General features: G+C 41.3%; 1 protein-coding gene and 1 long non-coding RNA gene across 5 annotated transcripts in view; one reads left to right on the top strand and one right to left on the bottom strand.

Annotated features, from left to right (window-relative positions):
• The window catches only part of TRPM7 (transient receptor potential cation channel subfamily M member 7), a 63,411-nt gene extending 49,430 nt beyond the window's left edge, over positions 1-13,981 (bottom strand). For all 4 annotated transcript variants that reach the window (XM_054837281.1, XM_054837282.1, XM_054837284.1 and 1 more), the window contains exon 1: positions 13,677-13,981. In XM_054837281.1, the coding sequence (XP_054693256.1) occupies positions 13,677-13,679 (3 nt within the window). In that variant the 5' untranslated portion in view covers positions 13,680-13,981. The remainder of the gene's footprint in view (positions 1-13,676) is intronic.
• An 18-nt stretch (positions 13,982-13,999) lies between these two features.
• Positions 14,000-17,234, top strand: LOC129210909 (uncharacterized). The gene is made up of 2 exons (XR_008578656.1): positions 14,000-14,208; positions 15,934-17,234. It is a non-coding gene; the product is annotated as an uncharacterized LOC129210909 (long non-coding RNA).
• Positions 17,235-21,501: the final 4,267 nt, after the last annotated feature.

Here is a 21,501-nt window from a genome sequence, read left to right as displayed (position 1 = left end):
ATTCTTCACCCCCTAAGACTTACAACCATGGTTTTAAAAAAAAAAAAAAATAAATAAAAGGATAGCAAGAGAGTATGTGGTCATAACTGCAAGGAAAATATAGCTACAGCTTTTCAGCCAACATTTTAACTCTAATACCCACTTTGTTGAAATGAGACATTCCAAAAAAATACATAGCAAAAGTATATAGCAATGTTTTCAAACCTCTCATACAGTGTCTGCTTCATTCTGCAAGGGTCCCTTGTTCAAAACCCTTTTATTAATTGCGTCAAGTCACCAATGTAAACCAGTCCCAAATCTGTTACATTTTTAAACACACAACCTACTTTTCCTTCCTTCTCTACAGTGATAAAATTGTACAGTCTGCATCCTCTTTGCCTCTCTCAACATCAACGACTTAGCTGCAGTCTGTGTTTTAATCTTATCGTTGATGCAGACTGCAAGCCTACACACTCTCTTCAATATGACCAGCAGGAAGGTAGAGTCTGCATACCTACTCACCTACATCCAACAGAAACGACGCCAAGCCTTGTTAAGTGGGTCAAATAATTTCTGTGAGTATCAAGGATGGCCACTCAACCTGGTCCTTTCTGCAGGGATTGATGGGACACACTGTGCATGGCTGCTAAAACCTCTGCACTTCCTGGCTCACCAGATTTACTCCCCATGAAAGAATTAGTTTGGTTCATGCCCCACATTTCTGGCAAGTGCTGGGCTTACCTCACATGTGCCACACAGGGTGTATGAACAGACAATCCTATAAACTCTGGGTTTATTTTTGGAAGGAATGAGGCTTGGGGCACACTTTCAGAGGTTAAACAATTCACATAGCATGGATCCATTGGCTGTCCTCCCCAAGCAACTTCCAGTCCCTTCCCCATCACGTAGGGAATACAAATCACAGATGCCAGAAAGGAGTTAGTGGTGGCCACTTCTGGAAATAAAGCAGGAGGAAAAGGCTCCTGTGACTAGCCAAATAATTAATCTTACCCTCAATTTGCTTCCAATTTGTTCCCAGATGAAAAAAGCTCAGCTCTGGCAGCCGCTATTCATAGACAGCATACAGGCTGCAAGTTCACTTCACCTAGCGCAAAGGATGTATTTCAGCTTTATTTGAGTTGCAGATTTAAAGGAGATCCTGCCTTTCTGGTTCATGAAGTGCATGAACATCCGATTAATGCATTACATGCTGAAGCACATTACAACTACAAAAGCAAGCTGAAAGGGTGGATGTTGTTGGTCTTGCTCTACGACTTTCTTAGCCTGTTCCATTTACAGATCTGACTTATTTTTAATGTCATACAAAGAAAGGTACTTCTCTACCATCACAGTGAAGATTTTGGTGCCTGCTGACTTAAGTAGGCTATTATTAACTCACTAGAGCAATGGAAACTTGTTATCTCTACGGGATTTTTGACATAGCTAGCCTCATACAACCCTTTGAATATCTAAAAAAACCCCAACCCCAAACAAACAAAAAAAACCCACCCCAAACAAACAAAAAAACCCCACCCCAAACCCAACCATAAATCAGGAAGCCTTATGCCCACATGTAAATTAGTACAGATCAATAATATTTCTCTGAATAGGATGGATGAGAGGGAAGAGCAAGAGAACATACTAGTGGGCACATGAAATAGGTGACAGCACCAGACCACTGATAAGGATGATGAAATTTCACATAACTTATCTTTAGACACAGTATCAGGGAAAACCAATTTATTTTTATAATCAAAGCTACTAACATTAGGAAAGAAGCCCTTCAGCAAACACACTATCAAAGAACGACCTGAAACGGATTTGGAATTTTGTTCACTTTAACAGTGAGTACCGTAATTTAAAACAAAAACAAAAACAACACTTTGTATAAGTTATGCAAGTCATCTCAGAGCAGAAAATTAGTATTAGGCTGATTCCAAGCTAATATTAAAATATCAGCATTGGGCCTGATGTCTGAGGGAGACAGAAGTTAGTCATACAACCCCTGAACTGCCTTCATTCTCTTGGTAAGGGGAATACGTGCATTAATCATGTGCAGGATCACAGAGGTTTGAGGGGGTACATTGTCTTAGGCCTTATTCTCTATGTTCTCCCAGTCTATACACAAGTTTACGCCAATGTGCCAGTATTTGCTAGCTACAGTAGGGGAAGCCAATATTTTGGTCAATTCTCCACAGTGACCAGAATTCTTGGGAGATTAGAAGAGGATGGAGAAAGTAGGATGAGCTGAGACAAAACAAGAATTTGCTACAGTATAGTTCACCTACTATAGAATTACAAAGACTTAAGCATTTTTAAATTCAGCTCACTAACAAAGAGCTACTGGATTCAATTACAGTTTCATTGCTTGTCAAGACAGAGAACTAGCTCTCCTAACAGAACTAGCTAAGTCCAAAGTTGCTCAACAGTGTACATTGACTACAGCCCTCATCTCGGGGCCTAAGTAGCCTGACAGCATTCTAGAGACATCCATGTACCTCAACCCTTATCAGAAGATAAAGTTCCCCACTAAAACTATTTAAATAGTTTCTGTTTACTCTAGAAAAGTGCAAAGAAACTTAACTGGGTTTATTTAGGCAAATGTGAAAGCAGCTAATTACTGCCCAAGTAATATATAACACTTATTTAGGCACTTCAAAAATTTCCACCCTCCTTTTTTGAGGGGAACAAACAGTTGTTTGTGCTACTGTGTCTTATTTTGTTGATCTCTCATGAGGCTACTTTTACATAAAAATTGAGCTCTCCATCACAACCTTATACTGACTGCTGAAATATTCTTTTACACTGATTTCCCCATTAGCATTCAACTATTTTATTATTAGCAAGTTTTGAAAGTCTCAACTACATCTTGCATCCCTCTTCATGAATGTTTCTTTTAAATATTACAGCCAGAGCTGTAAAACCTACACAATGCAGGTACTATGAGAGAGCTTAAAGTAATTCGTTTTATCTCTAGGTCAATACTCAGGCTGCTAAAATGTACATTTTACTGCACCATTTACCAAAAGCACTACAAAGCTTCCTATCACACCATCCTGCACATGCACACAGCATTGCTAATTAAGATACAAGCACAGAGATCCTAATGTCTAACTACTGATTTAAACCAAGGTCTGGCTGGTTCTAATGCAGAGAGAAACAGAACAATGTCTTTTGGTGTTTCTCTTATGGTCTTACAAGGTTGCCTCAGCAAGCTTAAGTTCCCAAGCTGAATATTCAGATCTCAAATCAAGAGCATAAAACTCAAACATTTATATGGACTTGAAATACTGTGATTCATCAAGTTGGACAATAACAACTAAAAAGCAGAATAATCTGTGGGGACAAAAACTCGCTTTTTGCTGTAGCAAGGAAAACTAAATATATTCAATAAAAGGAAGATCAACTCAAGAAGAAAAAAAATTTGAAACATAAAAGAGATCCACTCCAAATGACACTTCACTAACTGAAAGTATAATGGAGCAATGTAGGGACATCCCCTGGAAATACAATTTACTGTCTACGATCTACTGTCTCAATCTTATCTCTTAATTTTTGTTTATTGCACAGTGATACAGGTATCCTCTACTTAAGCAGATCAAAGAAACTACAGTTTATCAGCTCTCCCACCAAATGCTGATGCAGAATTGCAGACTACCCACAGAACTGAACTACCTGCAACACATCCATGTTTATTACCACAAGCCTAAATAATCACTCAGAAATTAAATATACGATTTTTAGAAATAAAGTAACTTTTTTTTTCAATGTGGGAGGAACAACTAATTAAATGATACTGAGAGATCACACCACCACTTGCACTTTGCAAATGTTTTCTGTTTATTATAATTTCTTCCAGCATACTCACTTCCAGTAAAACTCACCAATGCCAAGTGGTATGTGGCACAAAAGCCTGCCTAAGCTGTACTGGATTTCTGGCTCGGGTTCCTCTCTGGCCTACTGAGGGAAAGGAGTGAAGACAGACCATCATTCTAGAAAAACAAAAGACAACACTAAGGAGGTGGAGGTCCTGGCAAGAGCAAAGCCAAGATACGTAGGGGAAATATTTGCTTTAAAAGATGCAATTCTTCAAATTATACAGTGAGGGTGCAGTCAGAGCAGACAAGCTTAGCAAGTTACTCCTCTGCCCTCCCACCCGTTCTCCTGCCACCTCCCTCCCACCAGCAGTTGTGCACTAGCCATTTGGTGAGTTGATTGAGCTCCCTAAACCAGCACGACATTATTTCCAGGAAAAAAAAAAGAGCAGGTAGCTTTGATGTCAGAATGAAAAAATTCAGATGCAAACTGGGCAGAAAACTAAGGCACAGGAAAGGACCACATGGCCATGACCAGGGTAGGAACAAGGGAAGTAGGACATCCCCTTCGGTAACACTAAGATACTAGGTTAGCAAAACAGCTGAGCTGATCTAAGCATACTGTCAAGGTACACCAAAATAATCCCCCAAAGCACACTTACTCTAGGCATACAGGAAGAGACGACAGATCTGTCACACAAAAAGGCATTCTTTTCAAGCACCTGTATCCTGATGTTCAGGAAGGAAAGGAAGGTAAGACGGTATTTATTTATTTCTCAGAGAGCTGCCAATGAAGCAAGAACGTATTGCCTAAGGTCACATTTTAGGTGAGCAGATACCCTGCGTTTGGGAATAGCAACCATTCTCATCTGGCACTGAAGATGTTTTTTCCTAATTCATGGTATAATTAAAACTCAACTATCTCCTAATACGTTAATTACAAACGATTTTTCTTGTCCTACATGCAGGATCTTTAAATTTGTCAGAAAATGCTGAAAAATCCAGTAATGACACCCAAGAGGACAGTCAAAAAGACTAACCTTATCTTAGCAGTGCTAATTTTCCTACATCCTCTCTGCAGACAGAAAAGTGCTGCTCTGAATCCCCCTCTGAATCTCCACTGAGCAAGCCTAGGGATTCACTGCCTAATTAGCTTTTGTGAATAATCCTCCCCCTCTCTACAAAGTCTACCTGTATTCTGCAGATTGTCTACATGCATGTGACCAGCAAACATTTTTCTACAACCTGAAAACAGGATTTTTCTGAAGGCAGAAAAGCTTCAGTCTTTTACATTTTCTGTGTCAGGAAGAAAGCGCAGGCCAGAGTTTACTGCATCGTGTTGTCCAGCAAAGTACTATGATTGTACTAGTACCAAATATCTCTCTCGTGGGCTACAGAACACCAAGCACAACCAGACTGGTGCATTCAAACAATGACTCATTTGTTAGCAGCCTTCATCGCTGCAGAGTGTTCACCTGTAACACTAGCTGGCAGCCCAAAGCAGGACAAGGATGATGAGTGTTTTTTTGCCTTCTTTCCCTATATAAGCAACATAAAAAGACCACATTGTTTCACTAATGCATTTGAAACAATTACAGAGAATTTAACAGCAAGGAGTCCCCGAGTTATATGGAAAACTGTATGCATACTGTGTTTTTCCTACAGCTGAAAACTTAAAAAGAATTTTTCTGCACAAGATTTTTATAAAAGAAACCAAGAATAAGACAGACCAATTGCTTAACGAGGCAAAGACATAAATCTGAAGTTGGCACAAATTAAAAGGACAAAGGTTAGTTAAGGGGATATTTCTGCTTTTCAATGCCTCTGTCTGCAAAGCCAGTAAATGCCAGTTTAAGGGCTTTAAGTCCATCCCAACCTCCACATCTTTGCTTAGTGCCCCTTACACAGGCCAAGGTAAGTGCTTGCAGGGCTGCCCCATAGGTTACTCTGCAGTGTAACCCCATGAACATTTTCAATAGCGTAATTAAGGAGTCAGCAAACTATAGCTTGTGAAATTGGGAGGAGTGAGCCTCTTCAAACTAATTCCACATCCAGAGGCCTTGCAACATCAGATGATGCTAAGTTCCTAGAAAGTTGTCTAGGTTATTTGTCAGCTATGGTATCAGCGATCCATTACTCCTGCCCTAGTGCGAGATTACTACCATGAGCAGGAATTCCTTCAAGATCAATAACTCTCGAACTTTTTGGCCACCCTCAGCCATGTACTATTCTAATAGTACAGTTGAAGATTTATTAAACTTGCCATTTAACAGAATTCTGCAAACTACAGTTTAGACAATACTGCAGCCAGGGAACACAGGAGAAACTGGTAACACTTTGACATTTAAAACATCATTAACTGCACCTACTCTTGTAGATTAACTGATTGTTATAATAGAACAGAAAGTTGATTAACAGTTCTGTAATTACACAGCTGGTATTTTTAGGCTCCAATCATGTGTCACTTAAGCACATGCATAATTTAACCTATTCAAGTGACTAAGTTACACTTGACTAAATACTTGCATGACTGCGACAGCCAAGGGGACAGGCTTTGAAAGGAAGCTGAGCTTTTTCAGACTGGCTCTAGCCACAAACTAGTATACCGCATAGAGCTTACTACACAAAGCCAATACGCATGCAATTTTAACTATGTTGTACATCAGCATGACCGTCTTTGAACCTGGTCACGTGGCTGATGTGCTGAGCTCTATCACATAGATTACTAGAATGCAGTTTCGCTCTCTCCTACCCCAAAGGAATAGGTTCAGCTTCTTGAGAAAGTTAAACAGGGATGGGAATAGCACTAAAAAGCAAATAAGCAGCATGTTAAGAACATGGAGAAAAGAGATCTAGTGGTATTTTGTTATGCAAGATGAGTTACCAACAGTGGATCATTTGCCAACAGAAATAACGTGATGGGAGGAGTCAAACTCATCTTGATGCAGCTCAGTTCACAAACACAGACTACAGCACAGCATATCTGGTAAAAAAAGGTTATTTTACATGTGGTAGCACACATTCAGAAAAGAAGGTCAAGGAAACATCCTCTGTAAACAAGAATTTAGATACAAATGTATTCAAGCATAGCTAGTACGTGCCTACAGTACAATTAGACAAGGTCCGCAATGCAATTTGGTTTATACTTTGAAGAGGCTACAAAACCTGACTTGTGATGGTACAGCTCCATCCATGCCTGCACACAAGGCTGTAAGATTTAGAAAACACTCATGTAGAGTGGATGACAGAGTAACCGAACACTTGCTAATACGATGGCACAAGCCAACTCTCAAGCACCTCAAAGCAAGCTTCATAGCTGATGTCAAGTTTGGGGTGCCACAATCCCATTTTCCTAAGTCTCTGCACATGATCCCACCCCATCTCATACCCGCACCAGCATTTATGCAGTCATGTGGAGAGCCGATTCGGGGAAATGACTGACAAAAGAATTAATCCTCAAAAAAAAGGAAGCGATTAGATGTTTATTCAATTTAGATCTCCAAAACAGTGACCGAGCACAGAGGGAAGCACAAAGGGATGGGCGGAAGGGTGACAGCCAGGGCTTATCTAAGTTTAGACTAGATTACAACCACACCTTTTAGAAGAGTTTTGGCAGATTTGGGAGTAGCTAGAAAAGATGCTATGGACTTGAACATTAACCCTGCCTCATATCTGAGATTATTGGCCTGCAACACACTTATCCACACCTCAAGCACTCCAGGTCGGTCTTGGGAACTATACTGTCAATGAAGTGAGTAATAGTGGGAAGACCTGGACTGCTAAGTAATACTAGTTCTAAAAGTGCCCCGAGTCTAGAAATTTTTAGGCAGTAAGTGCTTGTGAAGTGCAGTATTCCTAACAGAGAAACTAGAAATTCACTTGCAGAAGGCATAAATGTAAATTTATTTGCTTATTAAATTTAAATTTTAGAAGTCAAGTTTGTCAGGTCTGCATTTCATAAAAACTGATTATCACTTTGCAGTATTAGGATTAGGAGGAAAAAATCTTAGCAGGTATTAGGATAAGAACTGTCAGCCAGGAACATCTTGCAAAATTCCACCCAATATTGTTTCTGTTCCTCTCTTAGCAAAGGTGACAAGAATCAGGTAGATAAGCTTAAGAAAGTAAGTACCTCTTTGGGTAGAGGTAACTGGGAACAATGCACAGAACAAAGGCTGGTATTCAATTGCAATAACCATTGTGTTAAGACTGACTGAGCTGTAACAGACACTTTCCCAGTCTTTGAAGATTACAGAGTTATATTATGGTGAAAGACTGAACACCTAGATTAAATTAACTTAGAGCTGTAACTGAGAAAGTATTCTCAAGCAGGAATGTGTTAGTGTATGACAGCAAAAATACACTGCAGTAATCACCCAAAAGGTTGTCAGTAAAAAATAAAAAATAAAAAAATCAGCAAACCAGAACTTAATAGAAATATGCCAATTCTCAGAACCTGCAGCTTTTTTTTTTTTAACTGATTTGATTAATAGCAAGCAAAGGCATAATCCAATAACACTGGGAGTCACCCACATCAGGCTTTGGGATCCAAGACTAGGAAGCAAAAAGCCTGGCCAGGCTGCCACAAACCTTGCAATAGCTCCAAAGCTCTCCAACTCAGAAAGAGACCTCCCCAAATTGTTGCAATTACAATTACTAGCAGTAAGTCTAGACATTGATAAGATTTACTTGTGCGTTATTTTCAGATATAGACAAACTATATGCACACATCTACCTATATTCTTTGAAACACTTTATTAGCCAGTTGCATGCTCTTTGCAAAACACATGATGTGCATTTAAAAAAAATAAGTGCTTTATGTTGGACTGTATCCAAATGTAAACTAGCCATCTCCACAGACAGGTTGAAGATGAAGTAGCAATAAAACTTTGCAGAGGATTTACAATAGCTGTTTCTGAAGTTGAATCATCTGAAAACATTAGTTGTCAAACTACACACAACAAAGTACCAACTTTATTACTGTCAAATTCCGATTTTGCAGCTGTAGAAAGTCAATAGATATGCTAGCACACACATCACATGCCATCCTCCTTCAGTTGAAAATCAAATGACAGAGGTGGGTTGGGATACGCTAACTCAGCAACTACACATTTGCCATACACACAGAGTTCAACCATTTCAGAAAAATCTGACAATAGAAAATGCATGAAACAGCTCACATTAGAATGAGTTTGTAAGAGTTTTTAGGAAAAAAATTATATTGCTCTTAATAACATAACTATTAAATAATCTGTAACTTTTATGTGACTTAAATTTTTTTGGGAAAAAAAAAAAAAAAACACAAAACCAAAAAAACCACAGAAATTCCCAGAATTAAGGTTTAATCCAAGCCCACCACCTCACTAACATCTGAAGTTTACTTTAGTTAAGGGGGAAAAAAAAAATGCATAACTTATAAACCAAGTTCAACCTACTCTAATGGGCTGTCACTGTTAATATACTTTAAACTCTTCTTGGCAATCAACCACTACATTCATCTTACAGAATATTCCTGCAACATCCTCATACCATATGTTGTCAAACCATTTTCCACAGTTAAATATTCTAGTTCTTTCACAAGGCAGCTTTTCGGAGCTATCAGCACCACAATCAGCAGCACAGTTATTTTTCTCCCTGTATTTCCCATACATTTAGAACAATTTTCATCGGATTCTTGGGAAGGAAAAAACCCAATACAGTTAAGGATAACAATGTTATTTATCCCAGTTTCTTTCTTTTTTTTATATTTCATTATCCCACCAGAAGTTCACTAGCCTTTCCTTCTTGGAAAGAAGAGAGGGATAAGAAGTTTCCATTGCTCGCCTAACAGCGATTAGACAACTTGGGTTGTCCCTATTTCTGTGCAAGAATTATAGCGGCTGCAGAGAAAAACAAACTTGAGCTGTACTGCGGTTCCAGCAAACCTGGTAGTTAAAGTGGCTCACGCCCCTGCTTTAAAACAGCTCACATCCACTTTACATGCTAAGCAAAATATAGGTGCAAAGAAGGCTGAAAAAACCTCACCACTCCTCAAAAAAATAGCATTCCCTCTGTCAGTGTAAAAGCTGTGATGGAGACTGGTCTCCGAAACACTGCTGCTCAGGTTTGTGGCCCCATACAGTTACAGGCAATGGTTCGGCGTGCCAGGCGACGCTGGTTTAATGACCGGCTGCTACCAAAAAGACAAGTCACCTCATGCACATCCTACCTCCTCTCTTGCACAGCAGCACTGATGTCCAGCTAATCCTGTGCTGAGCCAGGTCAGGAAGCGAAGCTTGCCAATACAAAGGGTTTAGGGGTTTACTTTTTCTGTTCTTTTGCTAGATTAGCTTTCTGTTACTTGAAATACAAAAACATCTACAATTCAAGTAAAAGAAAAGCTAAGTTTAAAGCAATAAAAATAACAGAAACTGAGGATTAGGTAGATCATTTTCAGTATAGGTTATATCACAATATATTAACATAACACCATTATCTGAACATTTTTATTATGTGGGCAGAACAGATAGGATTAAATCAAATAAAGGACAATAACAAGATTACAGAGAATATAATAGTGGAGAAAGAAGGTTTCAAGCCAGTGAACATGAAGAAAGCATGCAACAAACTTTGTTCAAGTTTTACCACAGGTCAGGGCAGGATCACTCACTATTTTTTTTAGAATTAATGAAGCACAGATTCATTTGTCAGAGGCTACCACTACTTGTCAGCATCAGAGGTAAGAAGTGACATTATCTTTAATAATCATATAAGTATCTTATCCAAATACACACACAGAGTGAGATTATTCAGTAATTTATCTGCTGAAAACCCAGCTGCCAGAATTTCAACCAGTGAAGCTAAAATGCGCCGAGAATTATTCACATTAGAAACAAGAAACGTGACCTCAAAGACAAAACTTCAATTCTGGAAAACACACATATTGATTTTACTATCAGTTTGCCTTTTTTAAAGTGGGACAAAAATCAAAATGTTACTTGTTTCAGCAAATTAACATGGCACACAAATATTGTGGCCAAAGTAGACTCAGTTAAAGGAAATGAGGGATTCTGAAAGAAATAAATATCTGATAAAAAAATAAAAATATGTATTTTTCAGATTAAGTATATTGACATGAGAAGTATTATTTTATCGTCTTGATTTTTCAAAGTGTAAGCCGCAATTTCAAAATCCAACCTCAAGTCTTTAAATACTGAAACTTCATATTTGGGCTTTTTTCAGACAATACGCTGCCAGCATCAGAAGCTAAGTAAAAGCGTCACTGCTAGTATAGCTATGTATTAAACTCCTAATTAGGCTCATCAGGGTCTTTCTGGGGAAGAAAATTAAACTTACTGTGCAAAATCCTGTCAAGACACAAATTGTAGAGTACAAAAGCATCTCCCTCTCTTCACACACGCTTTTTGACAAGTCCTTTTAGAGATTTATTTGCAACATTACTGGTGTAAAATCGACAAACCAATATGGCCAAACTCTATTGTGTCGGCATCAATTATTTAAGTTGAAAACAACATTGGTTTGTTTAGAAAATACTCATCCGTCATGGCTGCCCACAAGGAGTGAACAGTTAATAAAAATGCACCTCATGAAGGGACATGAAAGAGAAGCAGGAAAAGGTTGGGTGTTGGTGCAAATCTTCCAGGAAAGGGAAGCACAGCAAGTGGCAAAGATAACTATGAGAAAAAGAGAGGACTTTGGATGCTGCAACCTATCACCAGCAGAGCAGAGAAAGCAGGGCTGATGGGATAAGACAAAAAGGTAAGGCAGCAAGGCTAGAGTTACCCAGAGCCTCAAGGGACAAGAAGTGAAAGTTTAAAACACAACAGAGTACTTCTCTCCAAGACAACGCATGTAGGGAGGTAGACAATCTGATAGAGTATCTTTAAATATGAGAGATAACTGTTAAATGCAAGGTGATGTTTCAAGGTGCCTTTGTATGACAAATGCAAATTACCCTTCCACTCCTCAGCTCAAGTGGCGGGGGGGAAATCACAGTGAAACATCAGGAAACTAAGGTACAAACAGACCAAAACCAGCCTAAACAGTACCACATTTACAAAGGTTTTTTCCCCCACTTTAAATAGCAAAGTCAAGAATGGCCTCATACCAGAAGGTATGAAGGGATGATCTAGCAGACACTTATCTCACCCACACAGACACATTAAAAATAAAAAAAAAAAAGACTGAACTCCCAGAATTGCCACACTGAACAACTCACTCTTTAGAATAATTTCTGATTTAATATTGGACACTGTCCAGCAGTTCTTCAAAACTGCTAAATAGTCATGGAGCAGCAGGGAAATTGTTAGCAAAATGAACTTGCATAAAATATCCTATATTCAACTTGGGCAAAACACCTGTTAAACAGTGGTTTCAAAATACTTAATAAACACAGGGTAAGTATATAACACTGCAAACGCTACATTGCCAGAAAAACTGCTGAGCCATGATCAGTTTACAAATCTATATTGGTTTAACCAATCTGTACATTCTGTACATTTAGCATTGTCAGCACCAACAAAGCTAAAAAAACCCCCCAAATCCAAAAACCAAACCCCAAAAAAAACACGTCAGTTGAGAAGAGCAAGTACCACACAAGCAGGAGATGCTAAGTACTATTTCAAGTCAGAACAGAAGGTTGCACTTTCAGCTTCTTCCTAGAAGAGCGGTAGATTCGCAGATTCTAGAAAAAGACAGCCCACATTTCTACACAGTTCACAGATATAGTCAGAAACGGAAGATTCATGGGTATGATCCTTGTGGTTTTGAACAATATGCTGTGAAATAAAACACCTTTATTTAAAATGAAATAAAGCATCTGACTAGATTTCAAGTAGACTGTAAAAATCCAGAGATTTACACTTCACACTTAGATTTTCAAAGTTATTGGAAAGCACTTGATGTGACAACTCATTAAATCCTGTAAATATCAATTAAGGAATAAACTTATAGGAATAAAGAACTGATTAGCAGCCAGAAGAAGAAAGAGCTGGAATTAAAACTGTATTTTCTTTGTAGAAGCTCACATACCTCTTTGTAAGGGCTTATACACTCCCTTGTATACGACAATGTGTAGAAATTGTAAAAATGAAATAGGTAGAAAGATTAGAAGGAAAAAACAGCTGCATCCTAGAGAACTACATTGTCCACTGTATAAATTCTGGTACTAGACAAAACCGTAGAGGATTACGGCAGTACTCAAAGAGCACTAAACGAAAGGTCACGTTTCTAAGCTGTGAAGTCCCCTCCGCCGCAGGACCGGCTCCCAGAGCGCTGCTCTGAGGAGCGGACGGGCGCCAAGGGCAGCGGCCGCCCCTCCGCGGGGCCGGCGGCAGCAGGGCGACGTTGGCTGCCCCGCAGGCACCACACGAGGAGGGTCCAGAAATGCCGGGCGGCGGCGGGAGCCTCGCCCCGGCGGCGCGGGCCAGCCCCGGCCGGGGAAGCTCCAGGAGAGCAGGGCAGGGCTCGCCGGGCCAGCAGGGTCGTGGGCGGGCGGACACTGACGGGGGGACACACCGGGACGCCCCGCCAGCCGTTAGGGGTCGGGGCACCGCGCGCAAACGGCCCTGAGGCGCCCGAGCCCGCGCCTCCCCTTCCGGCCCGGAGGTGACAGCCCTGCGGGGTCCCTCCTCCTCCTCCCCACCGCGGGGGCACCCCGGACGGGGCGGGCAGGGAAAACCCGCCGCGGCGGGAGGCGAGCCCAGGCGCGAGAGGGGCCGAGGCGGACCAGGGCGGCCGCGGCAGCCGTGACCCGGAGCAGCCGGCTGGGACAGGTCTGATCCGGCGGCCGGCGCCCCCGTCCCTTCCCCCCTCCCTGCGCCCCGCCGGGGCGAGCCCGGCCCCGCCGCCGCCGCCGCCGCAGCACCCCGCCGCCGCCCTCACCATTCTCCTCAGGGCCGGGCTGGGTCTCGGCGCCGACTCTGGTTCTCCTCGCGCCGGGCAGCTCCTGCTCGTGGTTCGGCGTCGGCGGTGGCGGGGCCTGTCTCCATCTATCGGGGCTGAGCTCGGCAGCAGCGGAGGGCTGGGTGGGGAAAAGCCGGGCGAAGACAACGCTCCCGGGGTGAAAGGGAGAACGGGGCGAGGAGAACGGCGCTGGCTCGACTCCGCACCGGGACCCAGCGCTGGCGGCGGCCTCGGCCCGGCGGCTCTTTCTCATAATTGTGCGACTCGGCCGGCGGAGAGCCGCGGCGCTGCCGCGTCAGCGCGCACCGCCCCCGGGAGGAGGGGGACGCCGGGGCGGCGCGGCGCTTCCCGCTCTTGCCCGCCCGCCTGCTGCGGCCCCCTCAGGGCGGGACGGCTTCGCCACACGAGAGGAGGAGAGAGGGAGCCCCGAACAGCGTCCCGAAATACCCTGAAAAGGTGTAAATGGCTGCCGGAGGGCAGGCGGCTGTGCCCCCCGTGCGCTGTTGGTGAGGTAAAGGCCAAAGAGATGTTAAAAAACGGAGCTTTCCGGGTCAGAAACCAGTCTGACTGGAAACGCGTGGTTGAAGAGGGAAGCTCTGCTCCTGAAAACCCTGTCTCTCTAAAAACATGAGCCTTAGCATGGGACTTTCCAGCTTCCCCGAGGCGCTGGTGCAGTGCGGGCGGTGGGGCTTGGTGGGTGAGGGCAGAGACGGGTCTGGGGTTGGGTCTCGGCTTCCCAGGTGACAAAATGTCACCTCAAACTGGATCTCTGGTGTACCGTAAATCACAGGTAGCTGTGCCTCGAGAAAGTAACCCAGCGTTATTCATTATTTAAACTATGTAGTAGGGAATAGCATTAGTTCGTTTGAGCTTTTCTTGCTAGCCATGCTTATGCATGGAAGCGCTGCCATTAGTGCTGCGTCAAACACATTTTGTAACTCGGTCTGAGGAAAATTGGAGGAAAGTTCATTTTGGAGGGAAAAAGGAGGGTGCATTTCTTCCACTTCAATCAACTCTGTTCCCAGTTTAGATTAGGAACTGCTCAGGGAAGGAACCTTGACTTCTTTTGTCAGCAAAACTTGAGAATCAGCATCGCTAATAAAAATCTTTGTACAATAATTCCCACTACGCGTTTCAGTATTTATCTTTTGCAACAAACTATGCTAGAATAAACTGCATTTCTAAGGGAGGAAGAGGTGATTATTTACATTTGGCTCAAATTATTGGTGTTCCCTAAATATGAAAAATTAAGATTTTTCTAGAAAAATCTCTGAAGTGTATGTCTAATATTACTGTTATGCTATTAATTTTTATTTAAGACATAGGGAGTTAGATAGCTCAGTGTTTCCTTTGCAATGAAAACATGGTTCAAAAGTGAGTTAAATCTGGCTTTTGAGTAAATCTGGTACTGGTGTTTCTACAATACCATAGCCATTCAAGTGTTAATTTTCTATAAACTCAATCAGAATGTTCAAATTCATTTAAAAACCTTGATTTTCATTGTCAGGCCTTATTATTTGTGCTGTTGTGACATTATGTTGAACAAAGTATCATCCATCTCCCTTTGCTGCAAAAAGCCAGCATTAACTCCACATCATGTTGGGCTAAGCTGATAGACATGCCAGCGTGAGCTCACACGTGAACCATCGGTTTGTGCATCACAGGGTAACAGAGCTCTGCATGTACTCACAGCTGAAAACTGGTGAGCCTCAGCATGACAGAAACAGTCTCTTAAGAATCTGAGGCTTGGTATGCTACTAAATTTACTAGACCCACTCCAATGATGAGAAAAGGATGATCAAAAATCAAGCCAAGCATTAAAAAAACTCAGCAGAATTGGCAGCTGCTAATTTAAACTGAACTGTAGATATGAAGAAACAAAACATCCTCCTGCCTGCCATTTAGCAGGGCAAGTCCAGTAGTAAATCCTGGTAGCAGAACCCATTTGCTGCAAACAATAGGCGCAAATTTGAGAAGACCCATGCAAGTACAGATACTCAGCTCCGCATTACGGTGGTGCTGCAAGGAGTTCCTCAGTGGCCGGGGAGCTCCTAATGCTTGATTTTAGTTAAGATTTTGTGCTATATTACATAGGTATGAAAATTGGGCTCCTATGACTCTTTTTTTTAATTCTGTTTCCATAGAATACAAAAAGTAGGTGTTCCCAGGGAAAACTTAAATTAGTTCTGAGTACAAGATCTCACAACTAATGGCTAAATTCACTCTCTTACTGCAGGAGAAATCCCAAGCCTGCTGATCCACAGCTACTTGTTCCCGCCCAGATTCCCGTGTGCCAGTGCTCGTTCTTGGCTTATGGAGCAGGAACAGACGGAGCAGTGGAAGCCCAGTAAGATTTTCTGGAGATGGTTCAAGAACTTTCCAAAGGAAAGCAGAGAAAATGGGGGATTTCTGAATATAAAGCATTTCTGACAAACTACCACATTCCTGCTTCCTCCCTTCCTTTTTCCCTAATTAATTAATCTAAACCTCCTCACATCCTACATGAAGTTAATCAGCAAGTTCTTCCATGACTAGGTCCTTCATCTCATCTCACAGCAGTATTTGGGCTAAACTGACTTGATTCTCATGGCTATGATGTTAGTCTCTAAGTTTAATATTTGTAAATCCAGGAGCTAGAAGGAGCAAGGGAATTAGGAAAAAGTAGCTGGAGGCCAGTCTGGGCATGAGACTTCTCTGGTACAAACTGTTGTTTTAGGAGAACGTGCTTGAGGTGAGGAATTTTCCATGCCTTTTTTCCTGTTGATCCTGCAAAACTGTAAAGAGATTGACATCAAATTATTTGAGAGTTAAACTGTTTGTGATAAGCTTAGATGGAGAGACAGCACATTGTTTCACTGGAACAGCTTGTGAAGAAAATGAAGGGAAAATGAGTCATCGACATCCTCTCTGCCTCACTCTGTCTGGGGGAGTGTCAGCCTTCAGTGTTGTGAAGGGGGGGCAGGACATAGCACCACAGTGAAATACATCCCATGACCTGGGACTGATGGCACATGGCATAAGGAAGTCACCTTACATCCTTTTATTACGTTGATCAGCCATACAGAACATGACGTGATTTGACCCTAAGCTAGCAGCGTTAGTCATCCAGAAAGAGTGAATTTTTGTACATTCAGATGTTAAATCTTGTTTTCATCACTGAAAACCTTAGAGGGCTAAGCAGTAAGATAAATATTTGCTACTTGTCATCCTAAGTGTTACCTTCCACACTAACAGTCAACTCAAAATTCCTCTGGTGTCTTTTTCCAAATCAACAACTGTCAGCTGTGAATTAGAAGGAAATAATGAAGCATTATTTTATACCTTATTGCATTTAAGGACCTTTAACCTGAAGCAAGCTTCTGTTATCTCAAATGGAATATAACTGGTTTAAACAAAACTCCTTTTGCGATGTGGTTCCTGTATCTCATTTTTATATCTCAAAACAAACTATCAGTCTGTCACTGGCACTTTATGTTGAGTAATTGTTTGTTATGTAATCATCACCAGAACTAGTAAAATTTGTGATGTCAACCTTAATAGGTTTTACGTCGCATTAAACCAGCTGTAACTTGATCTCACTGCAATAAGTGTGAAAGGATTATAAGAAACCTCTCTAAGGAAACCCTTATCTCAATATTGCAATGTCCAGTAGCCAGGATGAGGCTGTTTGATTGCTCTCTCACTCTCATGTAGATGAAATACTGACTCAGGTACAGAAAGAAAAAAATAAAATACAGCATTCCTCTTCATGAGAAATGAAATGAATTATCATTAAATAAAAGTAATCTGGTTTTGACTTTTTTTATTTGACTCTGTAATAAGTTTTATGAGAGAAACGCTGTTAGTCTACAGCTGTTCTTTTAAAGTTGTTCAAAATCCGTGCTGGAGTTCATATTGTTAAATCAGATGCAAACACCAACTGATAAGGAGATTAGTTAATATCCTACTCAAAGTCAAACATATTCTGTGTAGAAACCATTTTTGTCCCTTACTAAAGTCACCTGTGGCAGAAAAGAGGTAGCAGTGTTCAGTGTTCTTATTCTTTTAACAAGAGTGAATTCTCCCAACTTCCCCTTTTTTTGCCACAGGTTTGTCCATTTCTGATCTGTCTAGGCAAATCAGCTGTCTAGCTGTAGCTAAAGCAGCAACTCACCAGTTTACATTCTGACTGCTACTCCTGAAGATACTTATTTTTTCAACATGAAAGTTTAAAATTTGTCAAGTAAGGAAAAAAACATAGGATGGCACAGGTTAATGGGATCCGTAAGTCCCTTCCATTATTTGTGAAGCGTTTTTCTAGTACTGGAGTTGCAGAGTTTCTGTGAAAATATCTTGCCCCATCCCTCTCAGATAATATACCAAATAACCTTACAAACACACAACTTTTCAGCAATTCAAAAGATGCTATTTCAAAATGGGATGAAGTAGAAACAGCTTATTGCTGTTAATCACAACACTTAGGAAATACAATCTAAAAGGAGGAGGCTTGTTTCCACTGAAGCCAGGGTAAATAAAACTCAAACAATGTGTAACTTTGCAGGTTTTAAACTGTTTAGAAATTTTGGTTCCTTTGTTGGTATGTGGTACACCCCAGAGTTACACATCTTTTGAAGGGATCCCAAAGGTTTAGTAATCTTTTTGCACTATAGTAAAGTTCTTCAAAAAGTAGTTAGTCTGAGCAATGTTTCAACAGCTGAGAAGGTATGTATTCCCTCAAAGGAAACAAGTGCCTCAGCTGTACATTCAAGAAATAGGTCATAAAATCTAGGGTAAATTCAGCATATATCGTGAGAAAAATAATGTACAAATTTTAATTTTGCATATTTAACAGTCATAAAGCAAATTATCCCCTGTAACTGATTTAGACTCCGATCTCACAATCAATGTATGTATTTAAATTAAAGTAACAGAACTGCTCAGGTATTAAAATTGGCAAAATAGCATTGACATCTTCCTGTATGAAGTAATTATAAAAGGAGAACAGGGAGGTAGCATGCCTTTAGAGATAAGAGAGCTGATTTGGTATCGCCTGACTGCCACCAGTGCAGTTCAGCTCCCCTCTAACCTGAGACCCATCACAAAAGCACAAGGGTGTGTTCTCTGCATGTAGCCTGCTAACTCAGGGCTCCAGCATTATTTCATTTACCAAGTCAGCCATTTGCTTTGCAATGCAGATGCAGGGAAAGCTATCTGAGTGCCTGGTTTAACCCGCTGGCAGCTAAAACAGCCACACAGGCCTTCGCTCAGTCCCACCCCGCAGTGGGATGGAGGAGAGAATTGAAAAAAAGGAAAATTAGTGGGTTGACTTAAAACCAGTTTAATAAGACAGAAAAGGATAATAGTGACAATGATAATAATAAATATACAAAACAAATGATGCACAATTGCTCACCACCCGGAGCTGATGCTCAGCTAGTTCCTGAGCCACACCGCTTCCCTGCCAACCCCTAGTTAAATAATGGAGTATGACATCATATGGTATGGAATATCCTTGTGGCTAGTTTGGGTCAGCTGTCCTGGCTGTGTCCCCTCCCAGCTTCTTGAGTGCCCCCCACCTTCTCGTTGGCAGGGCAGTATGAGAAGCTGAAAAATCCTTGACTGCTTGGCAACAACTAAACCATCAGTGTGTTATCAACATTATTCTCATCCTGAATCCAAACCACAGTACTAACCAGCTGCCAGGAAGAAAATTAACTCTGTCCCAGCCGAAACCAGGACCGTGAGGCTTCTCACTTTCTCAGTGCTTCCCCATTTTTCTGGGACTGGCAGATTACCACCAACACTAGGAAGGGATTACAGAGTGGCTTTCTGATGGCAGTGCAAAGGGCCCAATGATCTCGGACCACAAAACCAGTAACTCAGGTTCGGCTTTGCGATATAGCTTGTCACATCCAAATGAGACTGTGGGTTTCCAAGCTTTAAAATCTGCATTAAAGATCTTCCATGTTAATAGGAAGAGATATTCAAGTTAATGAGCTAATTGAGTGCACACAGTAGTTCTGAATGCGGGATTTTTCCTTTGACATGCTCTGTAAGCGTACAGATACATTACTCAACCCATCGTCTGAAGTATAATGTAAGCGTATCCTGCATTTGGGAATATGATACATTACTTACTGCTCAGAAAACAGTGTTTGAGAGCTTAACCAACACAGGCCGAAGTCTTGCACGAAACTGCCAAGGGTGTGCCTCCAAATTTACATGTGTAAAACCAGCAGCTGCCAGGAACAGTATGGGGACATTTACAACATAATGGTGACCCTTGGCAAGATTTTATCGGAGCATGCCTTTAAAAAAATAACAGCCTCGACAGGAACACATCACAATAGAGCTTGAAATTAAAGTAACTGAGTTATTGATGAACTTTTAAATATACCCATGCTTGTATTTCCAAGGATGTACAATATAGAAGTTGATATATTCTAGTAGCCTTTCTGCAAAAGATGGGGAGAGCCAGCAGGAGTGCATTTCAGCTTCTGATAAAACTGTAAAAAACTTCCTTTACTTTTGGTTTTCAAATCTAAGCCAGGCTGCTGCACCAGTATTAATGCAACCCCAGAAAGTCAATGGGACCATAACACAGCTAGGGATGTGCAGAAGAAAACTACTGTTTTAAATTACTGGTGGGTATGACTGCTGCATTTGTTTTGACAGAGTCCAAAAGATTACACTTCCTCATAAACGCTGGTCTCCATACTGGAACAGAGGCACATATTATTGTCCAAGACAAAGTAATGTGCAAAGATGCTGCAAAACATGCTGCAAAACATGCTAGTATTGCCCCAAATAGAAAAGAGGAGGAAAGAAGAGAGGTGAGTATGTGCACGAGCAAGGAGAGGGAACAGAAAACCAGACAGCAGAATACCTGTGAGCACAATCCTAAGAAGCTGAAAGGGAGCTCTTTGATCTAAGCACTTTCTTGGTTAAAAGGTCTTTGAGCTGCAAGCTAAAAACTATTCTCAGCTATTTGATGCCCTCTGTGTTCAGGGAAACAGGATCTTGCACATTCTTTATAAATAAGAGGGATTCCAGAGATACCTGAGCCTCCATCATCAGCCTCTCTCAAGAACACAAATCCTTGAACTTTGATCACTCATTTCTGGCAAAGGGGATAACAGTCTCCCCCGCCTTTCCTCAAAACTTAGAAAGATAAATCATTCACACACTAAAGCGCGCTATATAGGCTACTGGAAAATAAAAGAGTGTTTTAGCTTCTGAAAGCATTACAAATCCAAAGACAACTTTTAAATATGCTTAAATAACTGTTTAGTAGAAGTAAATTATTCCAAGTGAAAATCCAACCATGTTGTGGTGATAAAATTTTTCTATGAAGAAAAAAAAAAAAAGATTGCAGATTATTCAGGCTGGTCAAAAAGCACAAAAATGTCTTAATAATCAGAACAGTAGAGTTGGAAGGCTCCTCTATAGATTGCCTTGTCCCACACCCCTGCTCAGAGCAGGCTGCCAGGCCTGTGTCCACTTGCATTTTGAGTATCTCCAAGGATGGAGACTCCACAACCCCTCTGGGCAACCTGCTCCAGTGTTTGACCACCTCACAGTGAGAAGTTTTTTCTTATGTCTAAATGGAATTATACTGTAAACACTGGCAAGCACTTGTTAGCTAATTATGGTAACGCTGTTCCTCAGAAGAAAATGCCTCTTCTGCTTGCAATTTTGAAGCCTCTGAGATTTGCAGTTTCGCAGACGTGTCAGATGTACCAGCCTTAACAATGGAATGCATGGGCGACAGACAGTGAGAAACAAGTCTGCTGATTGCAGCTGTGTCTGTTCTTCCTAATTTTGC

The sequence above is a fragment of the Grus americana genome, chromosome 10, assembly GCF_028858705.1.
Source record: "Grus americana isolate bGruAme1 chromosome 10, bGruAme1.mat, whole genome shotgun sequence".
Lineage (NCBI taxonomy): Eukaryota > Metazoa > Chordata > Aves > Gruiformes > Gruidae > Grus > Grus americana.
The sequence above is the reverse complement of the archived record's forward strand: the minus strand, read 5'-3'. Positions and strand labels throughout refer to the sequence as shown.